Here is a 22,285-nt window from a genome sequence, read left to right as displayed (position 1 = left end):
TCGAAATAGATCCAATACCTGAATACGTCTGAATAACCGAGGAAATCACGTTCCGGAGCTGCCTGGCGTCGTTAGGCTTCCCAACACCGAGTTTTGCTGCTTCTCGCCAACCACAAACTACCTATTTATTTGGAAGCTGTTTGAATTCGAGGCTCGCACACTCTCTCAAAACAGATCAAGCGATTAATTTGGTAATTGCAGCCTGTCAAATTCGCGTTTTAGATTTTCGAAGCTCAAAGTATTCCTTTTCTACTCTTTTGTTAGACTTAAGTGGGCGGGATGAACATCTTCAGTTCAGTCATCAAGTTTGCCCGTTCGGCATCAACCTCAAGCATTGCTGATCGGCCTGTCGAAGCTTTTCCTGCACTGGTATGTGACAGAACGCTGTGGTCTGTGTGGACATTAAACCAAACCATTAGCTTGGACTTAACTCCCTTGCATATGTATATTAGCATGCTGAGTCTGTGCTGAAGAGTGAAGGATTCCGAGTGGACTACGTTCTCCCTAGAAGCACAAGCGGTGGAAATCTTGCTGCAGAGAACTACCTCTTCAAATGGAAGGAAGCACACACACAACCAGGTAAAGAGCTGTGATCCTTTTCTGCCTCAAAAGGTCGATACTGAAATATCTTTCGTTTCCTTCAGGTGCTCAAGCTTTCCATGGAACTTTCGATGCTATTGGGCCATATCTAATGTCCGTGACATCGACGTCGTCGAACTCGGATGATTTTACCGTTCTGATAATGACTAAAATGGTAAGAGGAGCATTTTTAGCGCTAGATGGTACAAATCTGATACTCTGGATTATAGGGTATAAGGTGCCATTTTGTTAAGAAGGATGATTTGCAAAACGGAAATAGAGGAGGCAATGTTGCTGTCCTCGCTGGTGGATATGCATTGCAAGAGCTGAGCTGTGATCCCGCTTTCCAAGCAACTAGACGTGAACAGATGGAATCTGAGCTGAACAGTGGAGCTCCGTCACAACAGCGGTGCCAAAGCAGTCCGGAAAGCTCCATGAATCCAGTAGATCGGCCGCAGGAAATATATTCCGCTGCAGAAAGAGTGAAAATATGTCGGGTATGTGTCGTTTTCTGAAATTATTGAGTTACTGAAGCTGACAAATTGCACCACATAGGCAAACACTCCACTTGTGGTTGATGTGATTGTAGAGTCTAGAAAGGAAGAATACGGTGAGTTATATGATTTTAGATTCATGTCTGGTCACTTTGGTCTGATTTCTGTTTCCTTCTGTAGCCGCTTTCCTACCATTTTTGACAACTCACGTCTCGGATTGCCTGCCAGTTGAAAAGCGAAATGATGTTTTTGCTAAATTAGGCATGAAATCAATCAAGACTCATCGTATGGAGCAATCTAGTCAAGTGGTGAGTGTTTTCCAATACGCTAGGCACTCTACACTCTCTCAATCAGCTTCACATAGAAATCAAAAGCATCAGAACTGGATGAAGGCAAAAGGCTCATAGATATAAAGAACTTAATCGACTCTGAAGAGTCATATGGAAGAGTCCTGAACCGCTTAGCCAAGGTTGGTCTCGTCGAGAATTGGTTTCAGTTTCGAGGTTTATTGCTAATATCGTTTGAATAGATCCGGTCAGATGCTTCCATGAGAGCCAGAGATGTTGCAGGATCGGCATATACGCTCAATTCAATTTTACCCAATTTGGATCAAGTAATTCAAGTGCATAAGGACTTTTTAGCTGACTTGAAGAGTGCATCTTGGTATCCACAACCCTCTTGCACTGCAGTATTAAATGCGTTTGAGAACCATGTACGTTTTGAACGAAACCAAAAAAGCCAGAGTATACAAGCATTGATTCTTCTTTTCTACAGGTTTTACCGAGAGCAGACCAGTTCGAAGCTTATACCTCCTCTTTGGGAACAGCAAGAGTGCGTGCTAGCAAACGCAAAACTGACGCTAAGCTATCAGAGGTACATTTTCATTTTTCGTTCTGAGAAGCAAGTGCTGAGACTGCGGATTTAGGACGACGAAAGGTGGTTGCGGTCGAATGCACCACTTCCCACCCTACGCTTTACGACATACTCCATTCTTCTCAAGACTCTCTTAGAAAACACGCCTGCCCAACATGTCGAATTTGTGCATATTCAAGCTGTGTACAACAAAGTGAAGCAGGCTGCCGACTTCATCCACGCACAAGAAGAAAGAGAAGATTCACAGGCAGTGATGTTGGAGTTTCGGAAGAAACTGCGCAGGCCAGCTAATGTAGATGAGAGCAAAGTAAGAGCGAGATTGGTATCAACAGTTTCAGCAACTCCTAATGCCCGTCAAATAGCTCGCCGAAATAGCAAAAGCAACCAGGCATTTTGTTGAAGCATTTGAGATTGTGGATGCCAAGCAGAATCACCTTACTCTGATTTTATTCAACGACGCTGTCTTGTTTGCCCATGTCACTCAAAGCTCGTCGAAAGAGTGGGAGTGTGAATACAGATCCTTCCATAAATTGAGAAACGCGGAAATCATCCGATACGACGATGGTAAAATTTGAGGAAGGTTTTATGTGAAATCAAGTCATTCTTACAATATTCACAAACAACAGGTTGGTTGGGTCTCGCTTATGAAGTTCAAGGGAAACTTGGAAATATTAAAAAGTTCAAGTGTGCCGACGAGACCAACTATAACTACATTTACGAGAACCTGTTGCACTGCATGCTGCTGGAGAGGTATCAATATACTGTGACAGAAGTCTTCCCTGCGAAATCGGAATATTCACCTTCGAGTGATGGAGGTTCCCCCACAAAGAGAGCTCCAGAGACTGTGTCTAAAGTCAAGACTTCTTTGTATGTCCACCGATGGGGAAGTCGTGTGATGTATTTCAATCTGATAACGGCATCTGAAATGGCTGAGAGCTCTCGATCCCAGCGGGTATGTTTATCTTTTCAGTATGTAGTTGCACCCATTTTCATTGTCTCACGCATTCGAGATAGAGTGAAGCCGCCTTCGTAGTAGTGACAGATCAAGATAGACTGGCACAGCTGGCATCTGTTGCGGCCAAGTATCAATATTGTATGTACCACTGTAAAATCGTTGGGGTGCCTTCAAGAGCTAAAGTTGGTTACTGTAGATGCTCTTGGTGTTGTGCAGGTTAGCGTTCAGCTACCGCGTAGATATCGGTTATATCACACCTTGGGTGTGTTTGAATCTGGACACGTTTCAGTACAAACTGGGTCTACTGTTGAACGAGAGGTTATGGACGAGCAGCTATTCCTGAGCTCGTTTACACAGACAGGTAGAATTCAGATTATCTGATTGTGTGATTGCATTTAACCTCATGCCTTCATACTAATAGTGTCACAAGTGGATGAATACCTAAAAACGATTCCAGTCGAGCGACATCATTGGGCAATACTTTCAAACGAGGCACAAATCAACTTTGTCAAATTTCGTCTCACGGTGTATCTAGCACCTCCAAAATTAACTCGTAAAAATTCCAATGCAAGTGTCAGAAGTGGAGTACAACACAACAGAGATCCAAGTGTTGTTTCACAGGCAGAATCCAACATGAGTCTGGTTCGAAAAATGTCTCAAAGGATATTCCGAGCCCCATCTATTGCAGAGAGTCAGCGGTCTACGACTTCTCGGCTCACGTTTATGGAGAAGGCTCGCGGAATTGCTGACCGTATTCGACTTCCGAAACCTGCAGAAAAAGGAAGCAAGCCTGTCAGAGGTATGAATAACATAAAATGAACTCCTTGACTGGTCATCTAACCATTATCCTTCTAGATGATGGGAAGTTTTTGGTTTTGGATGAATTACTCAAGGCCATAGAGACTAAAGGCATGAGATTGTTGATATATCCTGCATGTCTCTGATTGAACTGACCGCTGCGTCTCCGTTAGGTCACTTGTATCAGAGTGAATTGTACTTACGAATTGACGATACTGTCAGGCTGAATGGCCATACTTACAGTCGTGATGAGATATTACAGTCCGCTAAGGACGTGCTCAAGAAAGCACGAAGTAAGCCTATGCTACTGGGCTTCACGCTACTTTCAATCATACTGACCACACGTGCATAGGAACGCCAAACGGTTATATGATAGACCCTATTTTCCTGGAGACACAAACGCAATGGACTCTAACCGCCGCCCTGAATTTGCTCATTGAAAAAGAGCAATTGGCCGGTGGTGATAAGAGCTTGCTCTTTCCTGAAGCGGCTGTAAAACTTTTCAAGCAAGTCGTCGGTACGCTGAGTAGTCGTCAGTCTAGTGCGCCTAGTCTTTAGAATTTACCGTTGCTTCGTTTATAGCTCAAATGCATCTTGGAGATTACTCGGCGTTGGTTGCACGAACGTTGAAGGCCGAAATTGGTAGCAGTGGCAAAGATCGCATCATGAACGATGCACAGAGGAAATGTTGTCGAAGGCTCTTCACGCATCTCAAAGTGTATGTTATATCTTTGTGTAGTACATCATATGCGTGCTAACAGGTTGTTGAAATTTTAGAGCCACGGCTTTAAGCTACAAGAACGGTGCCACTTCACAAGAAATTTTCAAGTTCCTGGGTTTCAGCATTTTCGGCATGCAAGGCACAAGATTTTCTGTTACAGAGCAAGATGATTTTCGTACGATACTGAATATTTTGATTGAATCGCCAGAGATGTTTGGTGAAATCGACATGGTCGACAGAGCGGACTCACGAGGTACTAAAAATCTGCAGAGAGATATAAGAGAACCCTGTTCTCACTGTTTGATTCTCTCTCCATTAGAAAACTCTATACGCCATTCTCGTCAAGCCACTCAGAGCAGCTTTGCTGAACGTGACGAAGTCTTGGAAGTTCGCCCACCCATGGCACCAACCAGCCAGATTCAACGTCCTCCAATGGTACCACCTACTCAACCCAGCCAGGAGCTTAGTGCAACTCCCTCAGCTGTGTTTGGTGGTACTGGTGGTGAACTTTCAAAGAATTTCCAAGAAAACCCAATTGGAAAGCCCGGCAGAGCCCCCACTTCATCTATGACATTACTGCCGGTTCTCGAAGAGGAAGACGAGAACGAAGAAAAGGATCAAGTTCAAGATGAATCTTTCAACAAGCCAAGTCTTCGAACACAAGAGAGTTTAGAAACTGTGGTGGTGAGTAATGAGTGATTCTTGTGGAAAGCACGAGTCAGATCCAGTGAATTGACGCATACCTCGTATAGAATGCTTGAAGTGCAGACGGACTTCAGAACTTCCAAAGTTCAAACTGAGGGAAGATTTCCCCTTTTGTTCGTGATATGTTAGTTGATAAGCTGACCTGTTACAAAGTGGTTTCAAATAAATTATTTGGTAATTCGTATGAGTCCTCTTTTAGCTCTTCGCAATATCTCAAAAATGCGTTCGTTTGAACGTATATTTGACAAGGAGATGGCATCAAGTTCAAATTCGAAAGATCTGAAGCATTTGGTATTTATATAAGATTCTTTGTTGGAGTGCTTTCAGACTCAGTACGACATCTAGGACTCCTTGGCAAAATACTTCACATGTGATATATCCATGAGTACAGGTATTTGACCGACGAAACCGCAGAGACAATCAAATTTGATATATATAGCCACGTGAATATCGTCAAGCGCACTCGTCAAAGCTCTTCCACGCGTTGCTATTCCACGAAATGTACTTTGACCAAGGAGTTTCGCGACATATAAGCCACATCCAAGCCCCCCGAAGTTGGTTACCCCCGCTGAGGTTCTGCTGTTCGAAAAACCCGCTCAATGGCTATGTCGACCAGAAAGACGACTCCGGGTATGTCCAGACCTTATTATCGAATTATTACTGAATGCTATACTCCCTTGCACTCTTCCATTGCTCTCTGAGCACTACTTTCTCACACGGGTACCCAACCGCCCGCATAGACCATAATTCATAAATTGTAGTCTAGGGGCCAAGGCGGATAGTCACTTGAGGGCGCATTGATCCACTTTGGCTTGCCCAGATTGAGGACCAGCCTGAGTTTAGTTTGCATCTCCTAGAAAATCCTGGTCACAGGCCTGGGAACCTCGACAAGGAAATAGTTAGTACGAGACTGATACTCAATGATATGTCGTGCCTGGTAACAAGCCTTTCGTAATGTTTGTGTGGCTAGCGAGGATTTGTTGTATGATAGTGATCTGCAAATGAGCTCCAACCCATGGCAAGGGCCCCAGCGCTGTTTATTCCACTTCATGTCAGTGGTTGATGTATGTGGGAGAGGGCTAGGCATCGCAATTCGCCCTGTCACTCTGTTTTGTGAGTACTAATGCCTGCTTAGGTAATGTGACCTTACATTACTATAAATAAAAAGCACCAACAATGCCAAAAATTACTATAAGCCAGTCCCAGGTCTGAACAAACCACAGAGGGCCTACATTTCCTCTTCTTTTAGGAAGCTGCGGCTGCTTTTGGAACATGTACATACGTATTTGACATTTGTAGTTCTTTTGTGTCGGATTGCCAATCTATTGTAAAAGTACGAGAATAGTAATAAATGAACGCATATACGCTGCCAATTGATTGCTCTTCTATACCTTTCTCGGCGGTGCACATAGCGAGAACTTAGGCAAAGTTGATCACTCATCTAACAGTCAGCCAAATTAAGAACTGTGCTGTTTGGCAGTCAATAGCGGCATCAGGATCCAAGCCTTTTACAGTAAACGGTGCGAAAGCCTTCTATCAAGCTTCGTCGTGAGCCTCTGTAAGGCTTACCTGCGCGTACTAGCCAACATTTGTTGACGTTGTTTTATCAGACAGATGGCTACCAAAACAGGATTCAGATCTGTATTATGTCTCGCTACTAGGCAGCCCTGTCGGCGAAGAATTTCTGCAACGCTTCTGCTCTCGTCAAAGGACAATCCAAGGAAATCTCAACAAAAACATCCATTGCTCCCCGCATCGGTAATCCAGAGCATGCTTCCAGGGTCTAAAAGGTCCCATCCTCTTAATGAAGCTGCTTCTCGGTATACAATTCCTCTTGGAGATCTCGTAGGCTTGAAACATTCGGGAGTGCATCTGGTCACGCTAAAATCTGGAGACACAAGTTCGGTTGATCACTTTCATCATCATACTGAGGTATCTTCTACTTTAATTGTATCTTGCTTGTTTGTCTGATTCTATATTTTATATTCTAGGAATGGATATACATTTTGGACGGCCAGGGAGTAGCGTGCATAGATGGTAATGATATTCCTGTGGAAAAGGGCACATTCCTTGGATTTGTAAGGTCTACACGTGGCCCATCGCACAATATGAAGAATACCTCGGCCTCTGACCTGCTGTATCTCTGTGGAGGTGAACGACGTGATTTTGATGTATGTGTGTATCCCAAAATCAATAAGATAATGGTAAACGAAGGGGGTGATGACGGATTTGACGGATTTAGAAGGAAAACGTTCGTCAACACGGAACATATGCTCATATTGCATGAAGAGGCTGGATATGGCAGTAAACGAAAGTAAATCACCCACTGATGTTATCGTGAGCTAATGAGCACGAATATATTTTATGTACATTGACCTTTTTTTCTTTTATAAACTTGGGTCAAAAACGACAAAAAGTCCCCCATACTCTAAACAAAATGTCCAAAAAAATGTCCCTTTTTCACCATCCATGTCTCAATGCAAACCAACTTGAAACCTCACTGCCACACTTCAGACTGCGGTTCTCCACCTATTCTAGACAATACTGCTTTACGATCCACCGCATTCTTACGTCCAGCACTCTTCTCACGTCTGAGAGCTAACATTGAAGCAATATTTTCACCAATGATATTTCCATGTGGCCTTTCTTCCATCTCTGAAGATTCACCTAAATCTCTCTCTATCGTATGTTCGTTTATTGGAGTATTATTCAGAGTGGGTTCTGTCACTGCAGTGGCAAGAGGTGCTTCACTGATTGCATCAGCTTGCAATGTGTCTTCTGAAGTCGAATCTACTAGGTCGGCCTTGTTTGCAATCCAGCCTCTAGGGAAGTGGCCGAGTACTCCTGTTCTTACATTGACACCCAAGGCCCTATAGATGTTGTCTCGGTCAGTTTCACCAACATGGAGCGACATAGTCTTCAATTGAAAGCGACCCACTCACCATCCATCGGGGTATTCTTCTTGAATGACGACTGCATCACCAGCAGTCAAAGCTACTTCATCAGCCAGTTGAGGTATAAAGTCATGAGTGGCAACGTACTCGGTACTGCTGCGATCGAAAACGGGTGGTATGTACATGGTTGAATCAGGAATTTCAGGCACAGGTGGAATATTAGCACTAGTATTACTATTATTGCTGCCAGCATCTCCAACAGATTTATCATCACCGATAACCTTTTCACTGGGCTCGAAGGATAACCCTGACGTCGATGCAATTGACATTATAGTAGGTTCTCTCTTTACAGGCTTAGTCCATAAGCGGGAAAAGTTACCCAAACTATTGGCTCGATCGACTCCTAAAGACAAGAGTCCAGCAGACCTGTTGGTATTTATATTCATACCTGAAGCAGCATTTGTTGTTCTAGAGGCAGCACTAATAGAGCCAGATCTGGCTGGTGGTATACGTAAAGAATCAGAGTCACCTGCGACGTCGGTTGTTGTGGAACTACTTCCTGATCGTTCAAGTCCAGATAGACCAGCAAGTCCAGCGAGACCAGTCACACTCAGCAAACGAGCCCAGCGGCTCTTAGCATTGGTATTACTATTGTCTGTAGCAGATACAGATTTGGGTATCATTGGAGCAGCTTCTTTTCCTTCAGGATTAAACATGGTCTTTTGACGATGGCGTCTCATACAGCATATTATAGCAATGAGAGCTATTAATACTACTACAGCTGCACCTGTTGCGACACCAGCAATTATCGGAGCTTTCGATCTGTTCACTTGTTCGATAGATGACAGAGATGTTGATCCATTGAACGATGCTGCGGTTGCAGCTGCATCAGGAGCCACCGACGGTTCATTATGATACGAGGTATATAATGGTGCTACTGGTGCAGATGCTATAACAACGGGTGACGGTATCACTGTAGGCGAAACTATCACTATTGAAGCTAGCACTGTGGGCGAGACCAATACTGTAGGCGAAGCAGCAGCTAATTGTGTGGGAGAGACATTTACATAAGGTGATGGTTTACGAGAAGGGTCTGCTGATGGTAAGATAATCACGGCATCCGGGGATTCCTGTATAAGAGGACTTTGTTTAGCCTTTGGTATTCGAGAAGGATTAGGCGCAGTGTCTGCATCTGGAGTCTGCTGCGTAGTTGGGCTGGGCTGTATCTGAGGAGACGGCACATCTGGGGATACCTGTACCTGGAGATACCAGAAAGACATATTTCGGTTCCCTTGCAATATTTACATACTTGCAACCCCAACAAGTATTCAGGCAACAGCTTACCTCTACGACTGGACTCTTAGCAGCAGGAGCGGGAGCAGCAGACTTTTTTATCACTGGCGATGCAGCCACATCATCTAATTTATTGAGAGATACTCATTGGCATCGCACTGTTTGAATACTTTTGACTGGGACACAGGTTGCAAAGTCGGTTTCGACAACCAAGACTACACGTACTGGACGGATAGACCTTTGGAGATGCCTTAGGTGCAGTGTTTCCTGTAGGCTGCGTACTAGCAGGAGCTTCTATTCAAACATGATTTTGAACGTTAATGTTTTGGAACAGTTTTAAATGCAGAATCGTATTGCGATTTAACACGAAATGTTCTAGCAATCGCTCTATCAGCAAGCGGTTCAAACGAATATAATTCATATGCATCATCATATGACAATTCGGGATTTTGTACATTTAAATCAGTTTTGCTTCAGATGGAGTTTGGAGCAAACTTACTTTTTGTTGGAGAGGGTGCAGCTGAAGGTCCTGCGGCTTTTACTAGTCTAGCCAGTATCAGAATGGAAATCACTTCCATTTTCACCAGTCTCAAGTTGGTCGTTCTTCTGTCGGATTAGAATTTGGTCGGGTGCAGAAAAACATACAGTCATGTCTGAAACTTGGGATACGCCCTAACTGTGCGACAAACAAATCAAACTTACTGCACCGAACTGTAGCTCATGAGAGGTCACCAGTAATAGTGTTTCATGCTAGTTGATCTTGTAACATGATCTTCATATTTACTTATTTACATTGAATTGTGTTTGGATCTTTGACAAACTGACCAACTATGAAACATCATGGCATTACAATTTACTGCTAGATCCAAATAGATCTGCAAGATACTTTTCCATTTGTGACATAGATCCAGCATATGCCATCATTCCTATATACATATCAGGCCTGACGAACACCAATACGGGTTTCGTGGATGCTCCAAAGAGTGGCATACAAGCAGCCCCAAGTTCAGAGGCGAGAACTATATGTTGTGGGACGTTTGAAGGTGTTGATACCAGTTCAAACTTCGAGATTTGCAGACCAGTGACAGTGCTGGAGTACTTTGACACTACGCCATAAAAGTTGGATAATATGGGGTTTTTGGATGGGTCTGACATGTCGGTTCCGGTCAGCAGCACCAAAGTGAATTTATTAGTTTGGCTGAGCAACCTATGTAACGTGGTTTGTCGCAACGATAGCGACAATGGAAGACGTTCGTTCATGAGCTACGCTTTTCAGAAAGAAGGCGATCAGCTCAGACACAAAAGCTTATGGCGTCCCGTAGTAGGCTCTCGAACTCTTCCATCCTGACTTACAGGAGCATCTGGGCAGTATTCACCAACTCTCGCCAGGGAACCCTTAGTAGCCTCAATCCTTGGCTCTCCTTTCCGCAAGAGCACACTTTTGGGTATTGTAGCAGTATAGTTGACATCCAATTGCCTCATAATATGGCGAGCCTTTTCTTGAAACTTGTTGGTAGAAGCAATCAATGGAAATACATATTTCAAAAACAACTACAAGGATACAAGAAAAGGTTAGCACTGTTTGCTCAAAAGACGGACTATGCTTCTTCTGCTCCAAACCAATCAAAGTTTAAACTAGGTTGAATTCATGAAAACAGTATGAAATATCAAAATGTGTACCGAGACCAAAATCCTTCCAATAACGCTATTTCCAAAAGCCTTGGTTACTGCTTGCAACCTTCCACTAGTGATTGCAAGAGTTTGTTGAGCTACTGGAAACCGCTCAATACTGTACGTGTCCAGAACGGCTTCAGCTGAATTGGTCAATCCTTTAACAACCATATTCAATTTGAATGCAAGATTATGTGCGTCTTGGATTCCTAACAGTGTGTACACTTGTAAGTATCTTTCGACCTTGTGGACCAAAATCAATCCACAACGGTACCTGTGTTTAGTCCTCTCCCACCAAAAGGACTATGACAATGGGCGGAATCGCCGCACAGGAAGGCATTCCCTCGTCGGTAACCATTTGCGATTCTTTCGCTCACTTTGTAGGTAGTGACCCAAGTATCGGCATCAATGTTGGTATCAATTGACAAGGCGCCATACGTTCTCTCTTCGACACCCTTTCGTAAATCATCAATGGTAAAACCACTTAATTTCATTGATTCTTCGTCGCCATTCGCTCCTTTTTGATGAGTGGTGAGTCCTCCTACACAATTTGAGGTAGCCTCTGCATTCCTGTCCAACGAGTCCCGATCGAGTTTATAGCCGATACGGACACGTTCCGAGTTTGGCTAGGAAAGAAGAGATGTTGCATTAGTCAATGGTCAATCCTTGAAAACAACACAGACACGCACATAGCGGACAATAAAGAGGGATCCCTTCGGATGGAAGAATAGCGACATGCCTTCAACATATTCGTTTCCTCGAGAGAGTACGACATCCCCCATACCCTGAGTTTGAGGCAAAGTCTTTCCAACAAAGTCCCAGCCTTTGATGCCGTGTCTGACTCTACTACGGACACCATCACATCCAACGATGTATTTGGCTTTACATGTTTCACGTGCGACTTCCTTGCCACTGCGGCTTGTTTTTATCAAGGTGGCAGTGATACCTTCAGGAGTATGAATGTACGAGTCGAGAGATATTCCTCGCTCTATGACAGGCCGACCCATTTGGCGTTCAATTCCTTCTGCTAAAATAGCTTCAATCGCAGACTGTGGGAGGATACTCGTGTAAGGGAATCGTGTCTTGTGGTCGTCTCCAGGCTGCGAGACAGCAGACAGCGAGAGTAGAGTATTCGTGCCCTCCTTCAAGCATATAGAGTGGCTTTTGCTTGATCTTTGTAGCAGTTCATCAGCAAGACCACGACTGAGTTAAAAGTAAATAGTTAAGATCAGATGTCGCGACAAGGGCGTTGTAAAGCTGAGAACGGTGAAGATTCGGCCACCGGCGGAAGTAAAAGGAGCTTACCTTGCGAGAATATCCATGCTTCTAGCCGAAATGCCAATAGCTTTGCTCAGCTTATTAACGTCGTGATTTTGCTCCACAATTCGAAAGTTCAGGCCATATCGACCAAGTTCGCTGGCCATTATCAGACCTACCGGTCCGGCTCCAACTATTAGTACGTCTAAATCCATCTTATCCTGCTCTTGCCTGTTTAATATGTAAACTCAAAGTAATTCTGTAATGTTGGATCACTTTCGCAAGGTTATCTGGAATTGTTTGTTTAGCGTACTTCAACGCAACATTTTGAGGATTTTGACATTTGGACCGCTTGTCGGTGATGGCTGTTTACTCCGCCAGATATTGTTATCAAGCGTTCACTTAAGACCACTCCATCAATTGCACCTAAAACGAAGTGATCCTGCTGCTTTTCCCGCTTGTACCTGTAGAGACGGCGCATCCCCCCAACATATCTTTCAGTCACAGCTGCTGGAGCAAGATAACTGAGAACTGCGCAACTTGCGTCCAACACAACAGTTTACGATACAGAGACTTGGAAGGCCTCTAATATGCAAGAAACAAAAGAAAACTGCAACTTGAAAGGATGACGAGGCGATCAATAATTCAAGCTACCAGTATGTAAACTATTATCCTCATATTTGGATTGTGGCTGGATCTTTGACAAACTAACAAACTATTGGTCGTCACGAAACTATAATTTGCTGTTAGATCCAAATAGATCTGCAAGATACTTTTCCATTTGCGACGTAGAGTGAGCATACACCATCATTCCTACATAAAGATCAGGCCTGACCAACACCAATACAGGTTTGGTCGACGCACCAAAGAGTGGCATGCAAGCAGCACCAAGTTCAGAAGCGAGTAGTATATGTCGTGGGACGTTTGAAGGCGATGACACCAGTTCAAACTTGGATAGTTGCAGACCAGTAACAGTGGCGGAGTACTTGGATACCAGTGTATAAAAGTTGGATAAAATGGGATTCTTGGAAGGGTCTGACGTATCGGTTCCAGTCAACCATACCAACGTAAATTTAGTAGTCTGACTCAGCAACTTATGTAAGGTTGTTTGTCGTAAGGATGACGACAATGGTAGACGTTCATTCATGAGCTGCGTTGTTAAGAGCAACGAGTGGTCAGGTTAGATCAAAATGAAAATGTAGACTAAGAATTCAACTTACATGGGCATCTGGGCAGTATTCTCCAACTTTTGCCAATGACCCCTTGGTAGCTTCAAGTTGTGGTTCTACTTTACGCAAGAGTATAGAGTTTGGGATTGTAGCAGTATAGTTGACGTTCAATTGCCTCGCCATGTGTCGAGCCTTTTCTTGAAACTTGCTATTGGAAGCAACATGTGGGAAGACAACACTAAAAATCAACTACAACATAATAGACAAAGTGTTAGCAGTATTGTTCACAGAGCAAACTCATCTGGGCCACAAACTACAGTAAACCACTTGGTACAAATCCGAGAAATTCAACAATGTTTACCGACATAAGGCCTCTTCCAATAGGGTTGTCTGCAAAAGTATTGGTGGCTACTTGCAACATTCCACCACTAATGGCGAGAGTTTGCTGACCGACTGGAAACCTTTCAATACTGTACGAGCCTAGTACGGCTTCAGCGGACTTGGTCAATCCTTTGATAACAAAATTCAACTTGAATGCAAGATTATGTGCGTCTTGAATTCCTGACAATGTGACACACATGTAAGTAGCTCGTGAAAGCCAACAAAAACACTAGTCAGTTTGCACCTGTATTCAATCCTCTCCCACCAAAAGGACTATGACAATGGGCAGCATCACCTGCAACAAAGGCATGTCCTCGTCGGTAGCCATTTGCGATTCGTTCATTTACCTTGAAGGTGGTAACCCAAGTGCTGGCATCGATGTGGGTATCAACTGACAAAGCACCATATGTTCTCTCTTCGACACCCTTTCGTAAGTCTTCGATCGTGAAACCAGTGATTTTGACTGATTCGTCGTAGGCATTCGCTCCTTTTTGATGGCTGGTGAGTCCTGCTACCCAATGTGTAGTAACCTTTGCATTCTTTTCCAGCGAGTATTTATCAATGTTGTAGCCTATGCGCACACGGTCCGAGTTGGGCTAAACAAAACTTTTCGATCAGCCGATAGTTAATAACACTTACAGAAGCCAACGAAGACTTGACATCTGTACTCACAAAGCGGACTGCGAAGAGGGCTCCTTTTGGATGCACAAAAAACGACATGCCATCGACGAGTTCGTTTCCACGAGAGAGCAGGACATCTCCAAGAGCCTGAGTTTGCGCCAAAGTCTTGCCATCAAAATCCCATCCTTTGACACCTTTCCTGACTTTACTATGGACACCATCACACCCAACAATGTACTTGGCTTTACAGACCTGACGTTCTACTTCCTTGCCACTGCGATCGGTTTTGATCAAGGTAGCAGTGATGCCTTCAGGAGTATCGATATACGAGTCGAGAGCTATTCCTCGTTCGATGACAGGTCGACCCATTTGGCGTTCAAGTTCTTCTGCCAATATGGCTTCAACGTCAGACTGTGGGAGGACACTCATATATGGGAAACGTGTCTTGCGCTCTTCTCCTGCTTGCGAGACAACAGACAACGAGAATATAGTATTCTTGCCCTGTTTCAGATAGCTTTTGTGGATTTTGTTTGCCTTTCGTAGAATTTCATCAGCCAGACCACGACTAATATGAGGTAAATTATTCGACATGTTAGCGCGATATTGGTGTTTTACAAAGTTGAAAGGATTGACATAAATTCAGATGCTGAAGCATTCCCGAAACGAGAGGGAGAAGAAGGGAAATGTTTAAGCTTACCTCGCGAGAATATCCATGCTTCGAGCGGAAATTCCAAACGCTTTGCTCAATTCATTAACATCGTGAGCCTTATCGACGATTCGGAAGGTCAGACCGTATCGACAAAGTTCGCTTGCCATCATGAGTCCTACGGGGCCTCCTCCAACTACGAGTACATCTAGATTCATGATTTCAAGTTGCTATTGGTTGTTTGTCAAACTTGTTTGTAGTGACAGTCGCAAGGCTGTCCGCTTTCTTGCTCAGCTTCATTTCAAAGCAATACGAGTATTCTGACCGCTGACACGTTGTGCCGAAGAGCATGCTTGGCGTCCTTTGACAGTTGAAAGATTGTTCCGGAAAGGTGTCATATTTGTGTCTGATGGCCATTAGCTATCAGCAACCCAAACGTTTCAGTAGTCCCAAATCAAATCCAGAAAATGTAAATCAAGAAATATCACGTAAGGGTCCATTTGAACAGATTATTTCAGCGTTTAGCACGAATTCGCTATATCTGTGGACTCTAAGAGAGTATCGGTCAGCATCACACAGATGAGCCTAGCAGACGAGAATGCGACACAGATGCAAAGTCGGGCCTCAAGAACCCATAACTGTGCAAGAAGCTAATGAAACACTGCGACTAGAAAGAGGCGATAAGTACCTCGAGATACGAGTGAAATTTCATCTTCATATTTGAATTTTGCTTTCATCCTTGGCAAACTATCTGCTTTGTGACTACAATTTGCTGTTGCTTGCACCATTAGATCCAAATAGATCTGTAAGATACTTTTCCACTTGTGGCATGGAGTCAGCATACGCCATCATTCCGACATATAGGTCAGGCCTGATCAGGACCAATACAGGGTTGGTGGATGCTCCAAAGAGTGGCATACAAGCAGCTCCAAGTTCAGATGCGAGTAATATATGTTGAGGGACGTTTGAAGCTGATGACACCAGTTCAAACTTGGATAGTTGCAGACCAGTAACAGTGCTGGAGTACTTCGATACGAGTTTATAAAAGTCGGATAATATCGGGTTTTTGGATGGGTCTGCCACGTCGGTTGCAGTCAACAATACCAACGTAAATTTAGTGGTTTGACTGAGCAACCTATGTAATGTCGTTTGTCGTAATGATGACGATAATGGTAGACGTTCATTCATGAGCTATTGTGTTCAGAAACGAAGTGTCAACTGCGTTACAAACGTAAAAACTTGCAGAAATCTGTAATGGCGTTCCTCTGACTGTATTGCAACTTACATGGGAATCTGGGCAGTATTCACCAACTCTCGCGAGTGAACCTTTTGTAGCTTCAATCCTTGGTTCTACTTTACGTAACAGAATACTTTTGGGTATAGTAGCAGTGTAGTTGATATCCAATTGCCTGATAAAATGCCGAGCATTGTCTTGAAACCTGCTGTTGGAAGCAACAAATGGGAAGACGTATTCAAAAAACAACTATATGTACCGAAGTAGAAAGAATTAGTCCCTGCTGGTCAACAAACCTATGAAGCCGGCTTTGACGCAACCATGAATTACTGTGAAAACATCATAAACGAACGAGCCCATACCGACACAAAGCCACGTCCGATAGGGTTATTTGCCACAGCATTGGTTGCTACTTGTAACATTCCACTACTGAGGGCGAGAGTTTGCTGGCCGACTGGAAGCCGTTCAATACTGTACGAGTCTAGTACGGCTTCAGCTGAATTGCTCAATCCTTTGATGCTCAAATTCAATTTGAATGCAAGATTATGTGCGTCTTGAATTCCTAACAATGTGACACACATGTAAGTAGCTCGTGAAAGCCAACAAAAACACTAGTCAGTTCGCACCTGTATTCAATCCTCTCCCACCAAAAGGACTATGACAATGTGCAGCATCCCCTGCAACAAAAGCATGTCCTCGTCTGTAACCATTTGCGATTCGTTCATTGACTTTAAAGGTGGTGACCCAAGTATCGGCATCAATATTGGTATCAACTGATAAGGCACCATATGTTCTCTCCTCGACACCCTTACGTAAATCATCTATAGTAAAACCTGTGGCCTTGACTGATTCTTCATATGCGTTTTTGCCCTTCTGATGAGAGACAAGGCCTACTACCCCATGAGTCGTAGCTTTTGCATTCTTTTCCAGCGAGTATTTATCGACATTGTAGATGACACGGACACGGTTCGAGTTTGGGAATCTGGCAGTAAAGAGATCTCCTTTGGGATGGAAGAATAGGGACAGGGCTTCAACTTGCTCGTTGCCTCGAGAGAGCAAGATATCACCCAAACCCCAAGTGATTCCAAGCGTCTGCCCAACAAAATCCCATCCTTTGACGCCGTGCCTGACTCTACTATGGACACCATCGCACCCAACTATATATTTGGCTTTACAGACTTGACGTTCGACTTCATTGCCACTGCGATCGGTCTTGATCAAAGTAGCTGTAATACCTTCAGGAGTATCAATATAGGAGTCTAGAGATATACCTCGTTCGAGAACAGGTCGGCCCATTTGACGATCAAGTTCTTTGGCCAGAGTAGCTTCAATATCAGACTGTGGCAGGACGGTCATGTAAGGGAAGCGTGTCTTGTGGTCTTCTCCTGGTTGTGAGACAGCGGACATGGAGAATAAAGTGTTTTTGCCCTCCTTCATGGCGATCCTGTGGATTTTGTTTGATTTTCGTAGGATTTCATCAGCTAGACCACGACTATGTTACCAAAAGTATCAACAGTTAGCGAGAGGCGACCAAAGATTACACAGTATGAGCTAGGTAAGCTCAAGCATGGTAGGGCGGTGAGATTGCCGATGAGCTGACTTGTAAGCTCAACGAAACAATGCAACACGTTAAGTTGGAGCTTGGCGCAGGACGTACCTTGCGAGAATATCCATGCTTCTAGCAGAAATACCAAAAGCCTTGCTGAGCTCATTGGCATCCAGAGCTTGTTCAACAATTCGAAAGCTCAGCCCATATCTACCAACTTCACTTGCGAGCATCAGTCCTACAGGGCCAGCGCCTATGACAAGCACATCAACATCCATTCTGTCTTTGTACGTTCAAGGTAGGTCAACAGCAATTATGACTTTGTTCGTGTATACACGGTTCAATATGGGGATGCAAAGGTTGATCCGAGAAAGTGTGATTTATTTTGAAGTGCTGGCGGTCAAACTTTACACAAGTTCCAACGTGGATCTAGGCAAAGTAAAACAGCAATCATCACATACTGACTTCTCCTAGACTGATTCCTTTCGCGTGAACAGCATGGTCAAACTGGTGTCCAACAAAGTTCCCAGCGGCCAAATCTCAATTTTCAACTGTGACGACGCGTAGAATGGCCTGCATACTGGTTATGGTAGACGCTACAGATTCATTAGACACATTGTGCTTCAATCGGCGATTGTTGTTTCTTGCTCCCAATAAGACAAACAGCGAGTGTCCAAACAGCTCGGTTTCTGCATACGACAGTTCTGACTCGAGCCTCGTGTTTGCCAAACACGTAGATACGCGGCTATTAGGCGCATATTGTGTTGTTAGGTGAGCTAGGTGTCAAGAGTTCCAACTTTTTAAAAAACTCGAGTCCGCCGCAGACGACGATGCCAGCAGACATAATACAGTCAGAGTCGACTGGCTTACAGGTCAAGCTTTACCATGCAACACGTATAGCCCTTTCGCTTCGTAAGTCTCTTCGATGGATTGTCTGTCTGAAATGAGCTTACAAATTTCAAACTAGTTGATGGAGACTTGACGATATCAAGAGCTAAACGGGCTTTCGAAAAGGCTTTTGGCTTTGGGGAATGGGACGAGCTCACTACTATAGAGTTCCTAGACTCAGATGGAGACTATGTTGAACTCCCAGGTTCGAGACCACATGTTGGCGTTTGAATCGAAGAACTTTGTTTGCTGACGATTTGGCCCATCTTTTCACATTGGAATAGATGATCCCAAGCTTCTTATGGAGATCGAAAAGCGTGCAAGGGCTGGAAGGAATCGTTTGTCTCTTAGAACCACAATACTTGATATTATGGTACACAAACTCGTTTGTATTGTTGGAGATCAACAGCCTATTTACTCGTAACTTCAATCAGTCTAACGTTTCCTCTTCATTTCTATTACAGAAATCAGAATCCATCGATTGTGTTAGTTCGATCGCTTCAGCTTCAGTCAAGTTGATGGATATGACCACAAAGCTATCACGATTGCAACTAAAACTCAACGTGCGAAACATTCTCGTTGTCACAAAACCATTTGATCCTGCCCTCGTGCCGTTAACTCGAGACCTGGCCGTATGGCTAGTCGAAACGTATCCTGTTGAAGTCTATGTTCAAGAACCACTACGAACAGCTGAAGGATTCGATTACGATGAAATATGTAGCCAGTCGGATAAAGTGAAGAGTCGCCTGAAGTTCTGGGGTCGAGAATTTATCAGAAATCGAGCCGATGATGTCAATCTGGCAATCACTCTTGGAGGTCAGTGCTCTAAATGATAGGATCGTTCATGGATTCGTTGTCTGGCTTCCATACTGACATGAAACGGTATTTCATTAGGTGACGGCACAGTATTATATTCTAGTTGGCTTTTCCAAAAGCAATCGCCACCTGTCATGCCATTCTACCTTGGGAGTCTCGGGTTTCTCACCGTATTTGATTTTGGAACACACCGAGAAGCTCTATCTAGAGTATTAGAAGGTCAAGGACAAAGAGTCAATCTTCGAATGAGGTTACAGTGTGCTGTATATAGTAAACCACGATCGCCCACACCGAAACCCGAAAACCGTCAACTTCATCCTATACCTCGAGGTGCATTGCCCAAACATAACACATTCACTCGAGATGCAGTCATTCGAGCAGATCCAGAGGAATGTGAAGAATGTGATATTGGACCAGTTGGGCCTCCAAGCTCTGTTCATCAAGTAATGAACGAGATGGTTGTCGATAGAGGTAACGTCGCGTGGTTGGCTGTATCTTGTGAAGTGGCCATTTCAACTTGTTTCTAATCCTTTGTCGTAAACTTAGGTGCTTCACCAAGCATGTTGCAATTGGAATTATATGCAGATGATTTACATTTAACTACGATATTGGCTGATGGACTGGTGATTGGAACCCCTACCGGAAGCACTGCCTAGTAAGTGAAATGAACACGCTTTTGCGATTTCCTTTGTGTAACTGACTGGTATCTTTCTTATATTAGTAATGTACGTTCAGCTTCCAACGAAGGAGACGGATTATCCCATTCTTCTCACTTATGCCTCCTTTTGATGCTTAGTTGAGTGCTGGTGGATCATTAGTACATCCTGAAAAGGCATCCATACTAGTCACCCCCATATGCCCTCATACTTTGACTTGTCGTCCAATGATACTGCCAGGACAGACAGAATTACGAGTTTGTGTTACTCTCGGCTCTCGCTCAGTCGCGTGGGTGAGTGAATGAGAGGACTCTGGTTTGTTTGCCATTGGTTCTGATTTCTGAAAGCCTTTTTTCCTTCGCCTCGTTCGATCCCTTCTGATTTTTGTCCCTTACAGGCATCTTTTGATGGCCGATACCGTCGAGAGCTTCTACCAGGCGATTCCATATGTATAACTGCCTCTCGATATCCATTTGTCTCTCTGTGTAACGAAGATCAATCCTCTGATTGGTTTAGAAGCTTGATCTCAACTCTGCATTGGAATGAACGACCGAGGCAAAAGCCTCTTGATCGTACAGCAATGATGTGAGGGCTGTTTCAAGTATGTTTATGAAGTGGAGTAGGTGATAGATCGAATTATTCTACAGAGTTATGATAGATTGTCGCTTGGATTGCAAGATGTAATATAAATGACGCTTTTTAACTTTGGAGGTTAGAGTTCTAGTTTGAATTTGGGCGTGAGGGTGATGTTGTGCTTATGAGAGTGAACCTGGACAGAAAACTTCGACCGGCTTAACCTCGTTAATCAATGGGTCCACCAGCAATACAATGCACGAGGTCGAATCAGCCAAGTTTGAGTATCTATTGACAAAAATCTGGGTTCTGGGATTGAGCTCGTTGATATTAACAAAGAGGTAAACTTGAACCAACGACCTCTATCTCGAAACAAGTCATTTTATTTAGAGCGAGAATTCAATTATTTGACAACCACTCTGTTACCTACAAATTACAGCTTTGCATCTGGTTGTACATCTGGGTGTGATTTCTTGAATGCTTCCAGTTGCATCAAGTTTCCAACGACTCGGGCACATGTTGGAAACAGGGAGGCATCACAATTCCAACGATCGACATTGTACCATTGAGGTACCAAGACACAGTCTGCCATTGTGAGGGAGTCCCCATAGCAGTATTTCCCAGCCGTCTTTCTCAATTGAGCTTCAACCTGTTTGTGAAAACGATGGGATAGTTAGGCCACAACAAGAGGATGGTGGAGGAGAAGATTCCATTGAACAAAAGGGGTTTCAAAGATGTTCGCATACTCAACTGCTTCCATGCCCCAGTGGATTACTTGCTTTGCCCACGCAGCCTTGCCCTCATCGCCGACCAATTTCAAGACGCGTTGGTTTTGCAGTGGGTGAGTATCAGCAACAATAGCATTGACAATAGCTCGGACTTCAGCTCGTTTGTAGACGTCTTTTGGTAGTAGAGCTGGTTCAGGATAGAGATCTTCCAGCAACTAGGTTGGAGAGACGAGATATAAAATGAGCAAGCTTGTCCTCGAAGTGTGTAATACAAAGAGTACATGAATAGCAGCTGCACGACCACTGTTCAACAGCAAAAGCAGCTTCAAAATCATTGCCATCAGGTAAGCAGCGTCCTTGCTTACTTCAAGAATGGCAAACGACTGAGTGAATATTCGTTGATTAATGATCAAAGCAGGCACCAGCTTGGCCGGATTCATCTTAACATATTCCGGCGTGAATTGTCCTCCATTAAGCAAATCGATTGAGACATATTCATATTTGATTCCCTTCAAAGCGAGAGCATTCCTACATAGAGATCAAATGTGAGTTACCAGATTCACGAAGTTTCTAACCATACAGACGCTCCAGAAACATCTGTTGAACGCCAAATACAGTTTGGAAACAACCGGATACCTGACACGCCAGCTCGCTGAGCTCCTCCAATAACCGTAAAGGATGACTTTGTCAGGCATATGGAAATCCTAACGAGAATGACGTAGTAGGTTAGTAATAATTATCTTTGAATGCAGAATGTAGCTCTCGACTGAAAGAGCACTTACGAATC

The 22,285-nt window shown here is 43.9% G+C and overlaps 6 protein-coding genes across 6 annotated transcripts; 2 read left to right on the top strand and 4 right to left on the bottom strand.

Annotated features, from left to right (window-relative positions):
• Positions 1-6,895: 6,895 nt before the first annotated feature.
• On the top strand, positions 6,896-7,443 carry SmJEL517_g00934 (uncharacterized protein; the record flags this gene model as incomplete). Its single annotated transcript, XM_031166862.1, has 2 exons — positions 6,896-7,057; positions 7,117-7,443. 2 exons carry the CDS (start codon positions 6,896-6,898, stop codon positions 7,441-7,443), a joined length of 489 nt encoding a protein of 162 aa, XP_031027142.1.
• A 2,715-nt stretch (positions 7,444-10,158) lies between these two features.
• On the bottom strand, positions 10,159-12,455 carry SmJEL517_g00933 (uncharacterized protein; the record flags this gene model as incomplete). Its single annotated transcript, XM_031166861.1, has 6 exons — positions 10,159-10,575; positions 10,666-10,863; positions 10,993-11,192; positions 11,258-11,609; positions 11,673-12,186; positions 12,289-12,455. 6 exons carry the CDS (start codon positions 12,453-12,455, stop codon positions 10,159-10,161), a joined length of 1,848 nt encoding a protein of 615 aa, XP_031027143.1.
• Positions 12,456-12,973: 518 nt separating this feature from the next.
• On the bottom strand, positions 12,974-15,275 carry SmJEL517_g00932 (uncharacterized protein; the record flags this gene model as incomplete). The annotated part of the gene is made up of 6 exons (XM_031166860.1): positions 12,974-13,390; positions 13,461-13,658; positions 13,771-13,970; positions 14,035-14,386; positions 14,430-14,976; positions 15,109-15,275. 6 exons carry the CDS (start codon positions 15,273-15,275, stop codon positions 12,974-12,976), a joined length of 1,881 nt encoding a protein of 626 aa, XP_031026994.1.
• Positions 15,276-15,819: 544 nt separating this feature from the next.
• Positions 15,820-18,115, bottom strand: SmJEL517_g00931 (uncharacterized protein; the record flags this gene model as incomplete). Its single annotated transcript, XM_031166859.1, has 5 exons — positions 15,820-16,248; positions 16,343-16,540; positions 16,654-16,853; positions 16,918-17,783; positions 17,949-18,115. The coding sequence occupies 5 exons, from the start codon at positions 18,113-18,115 to the stop codon at positions 15,820-15,822; spliced, it is 1,860 nt and encodes a 619-aa protein (XP_031027144.1).
• Positions 18,116-18,667: 552 nt separating this feature from the next.
• UTR1 (NAD+ kinase) lies at positions 18,668-20,786 on the top strand (the record flags this gene model as incomplete). The annotated part of the gene is made up of 8 exons (XM_031166858.1): positions 18,668-18,749; positions 18,805-18,930; positions 19,010-19,098; positions 19,190-19,541; positions 19,620-20,012; positions 20,088-20,164; positions 20,338-20,490; positions 20,595-20,786. The coding sequence occupies 8 exons, from the start codon at positions 18,668-18,670 to the stop codon at positions 20,784-20,786; spliced, it is 1,464 nt and encodes a 487-aa protein (XP_031027145.1).
• A 417-nt stretch (positions 20,787-21,203) lies between these two features.
• On the bottom strand, positions 21,204-22,095 carry SmJEL517_g00929 (uncharacterized protein; the record flags this gene model as incomplete). Its single annotated transcript, XM_031166857.1, has 4 exons — positions 21,204-21,419; positions 21,546-21,713; positions 21,780-22,026; positions 22,079-22,095. 4 exons carry the CDS (start codon positions 22,093-22,095, stop codon positions 21,204-21,206), a joined length of 648 nt encoding a protein of 215 aa, XP_031027167.1.
• Between the last annotated feature and the right edge of the window lie 190 nt (positions 22,096-22,285).

This window comes from Synchytrium microbalum (assembly GCF_006535985.1).
Source record: "Synchytrium microbalum strain JEL517 chromosome Unknown SmJEL517_scf0003, whole genome shotgun sequence".
Classification (NCBI taxonomy): Eukaryota; Fungi; Chytridiomycota; class Chytridiomycetes; order Synchytriales; family Synchytriaceae; genus Synchytrium; species Synchytrium microbalum.
The sequence above is the reverse complement of the archived record's forward strand: the minus strand, read 5'-3'. Positions and strand labels throughout refer to the sequence as shown.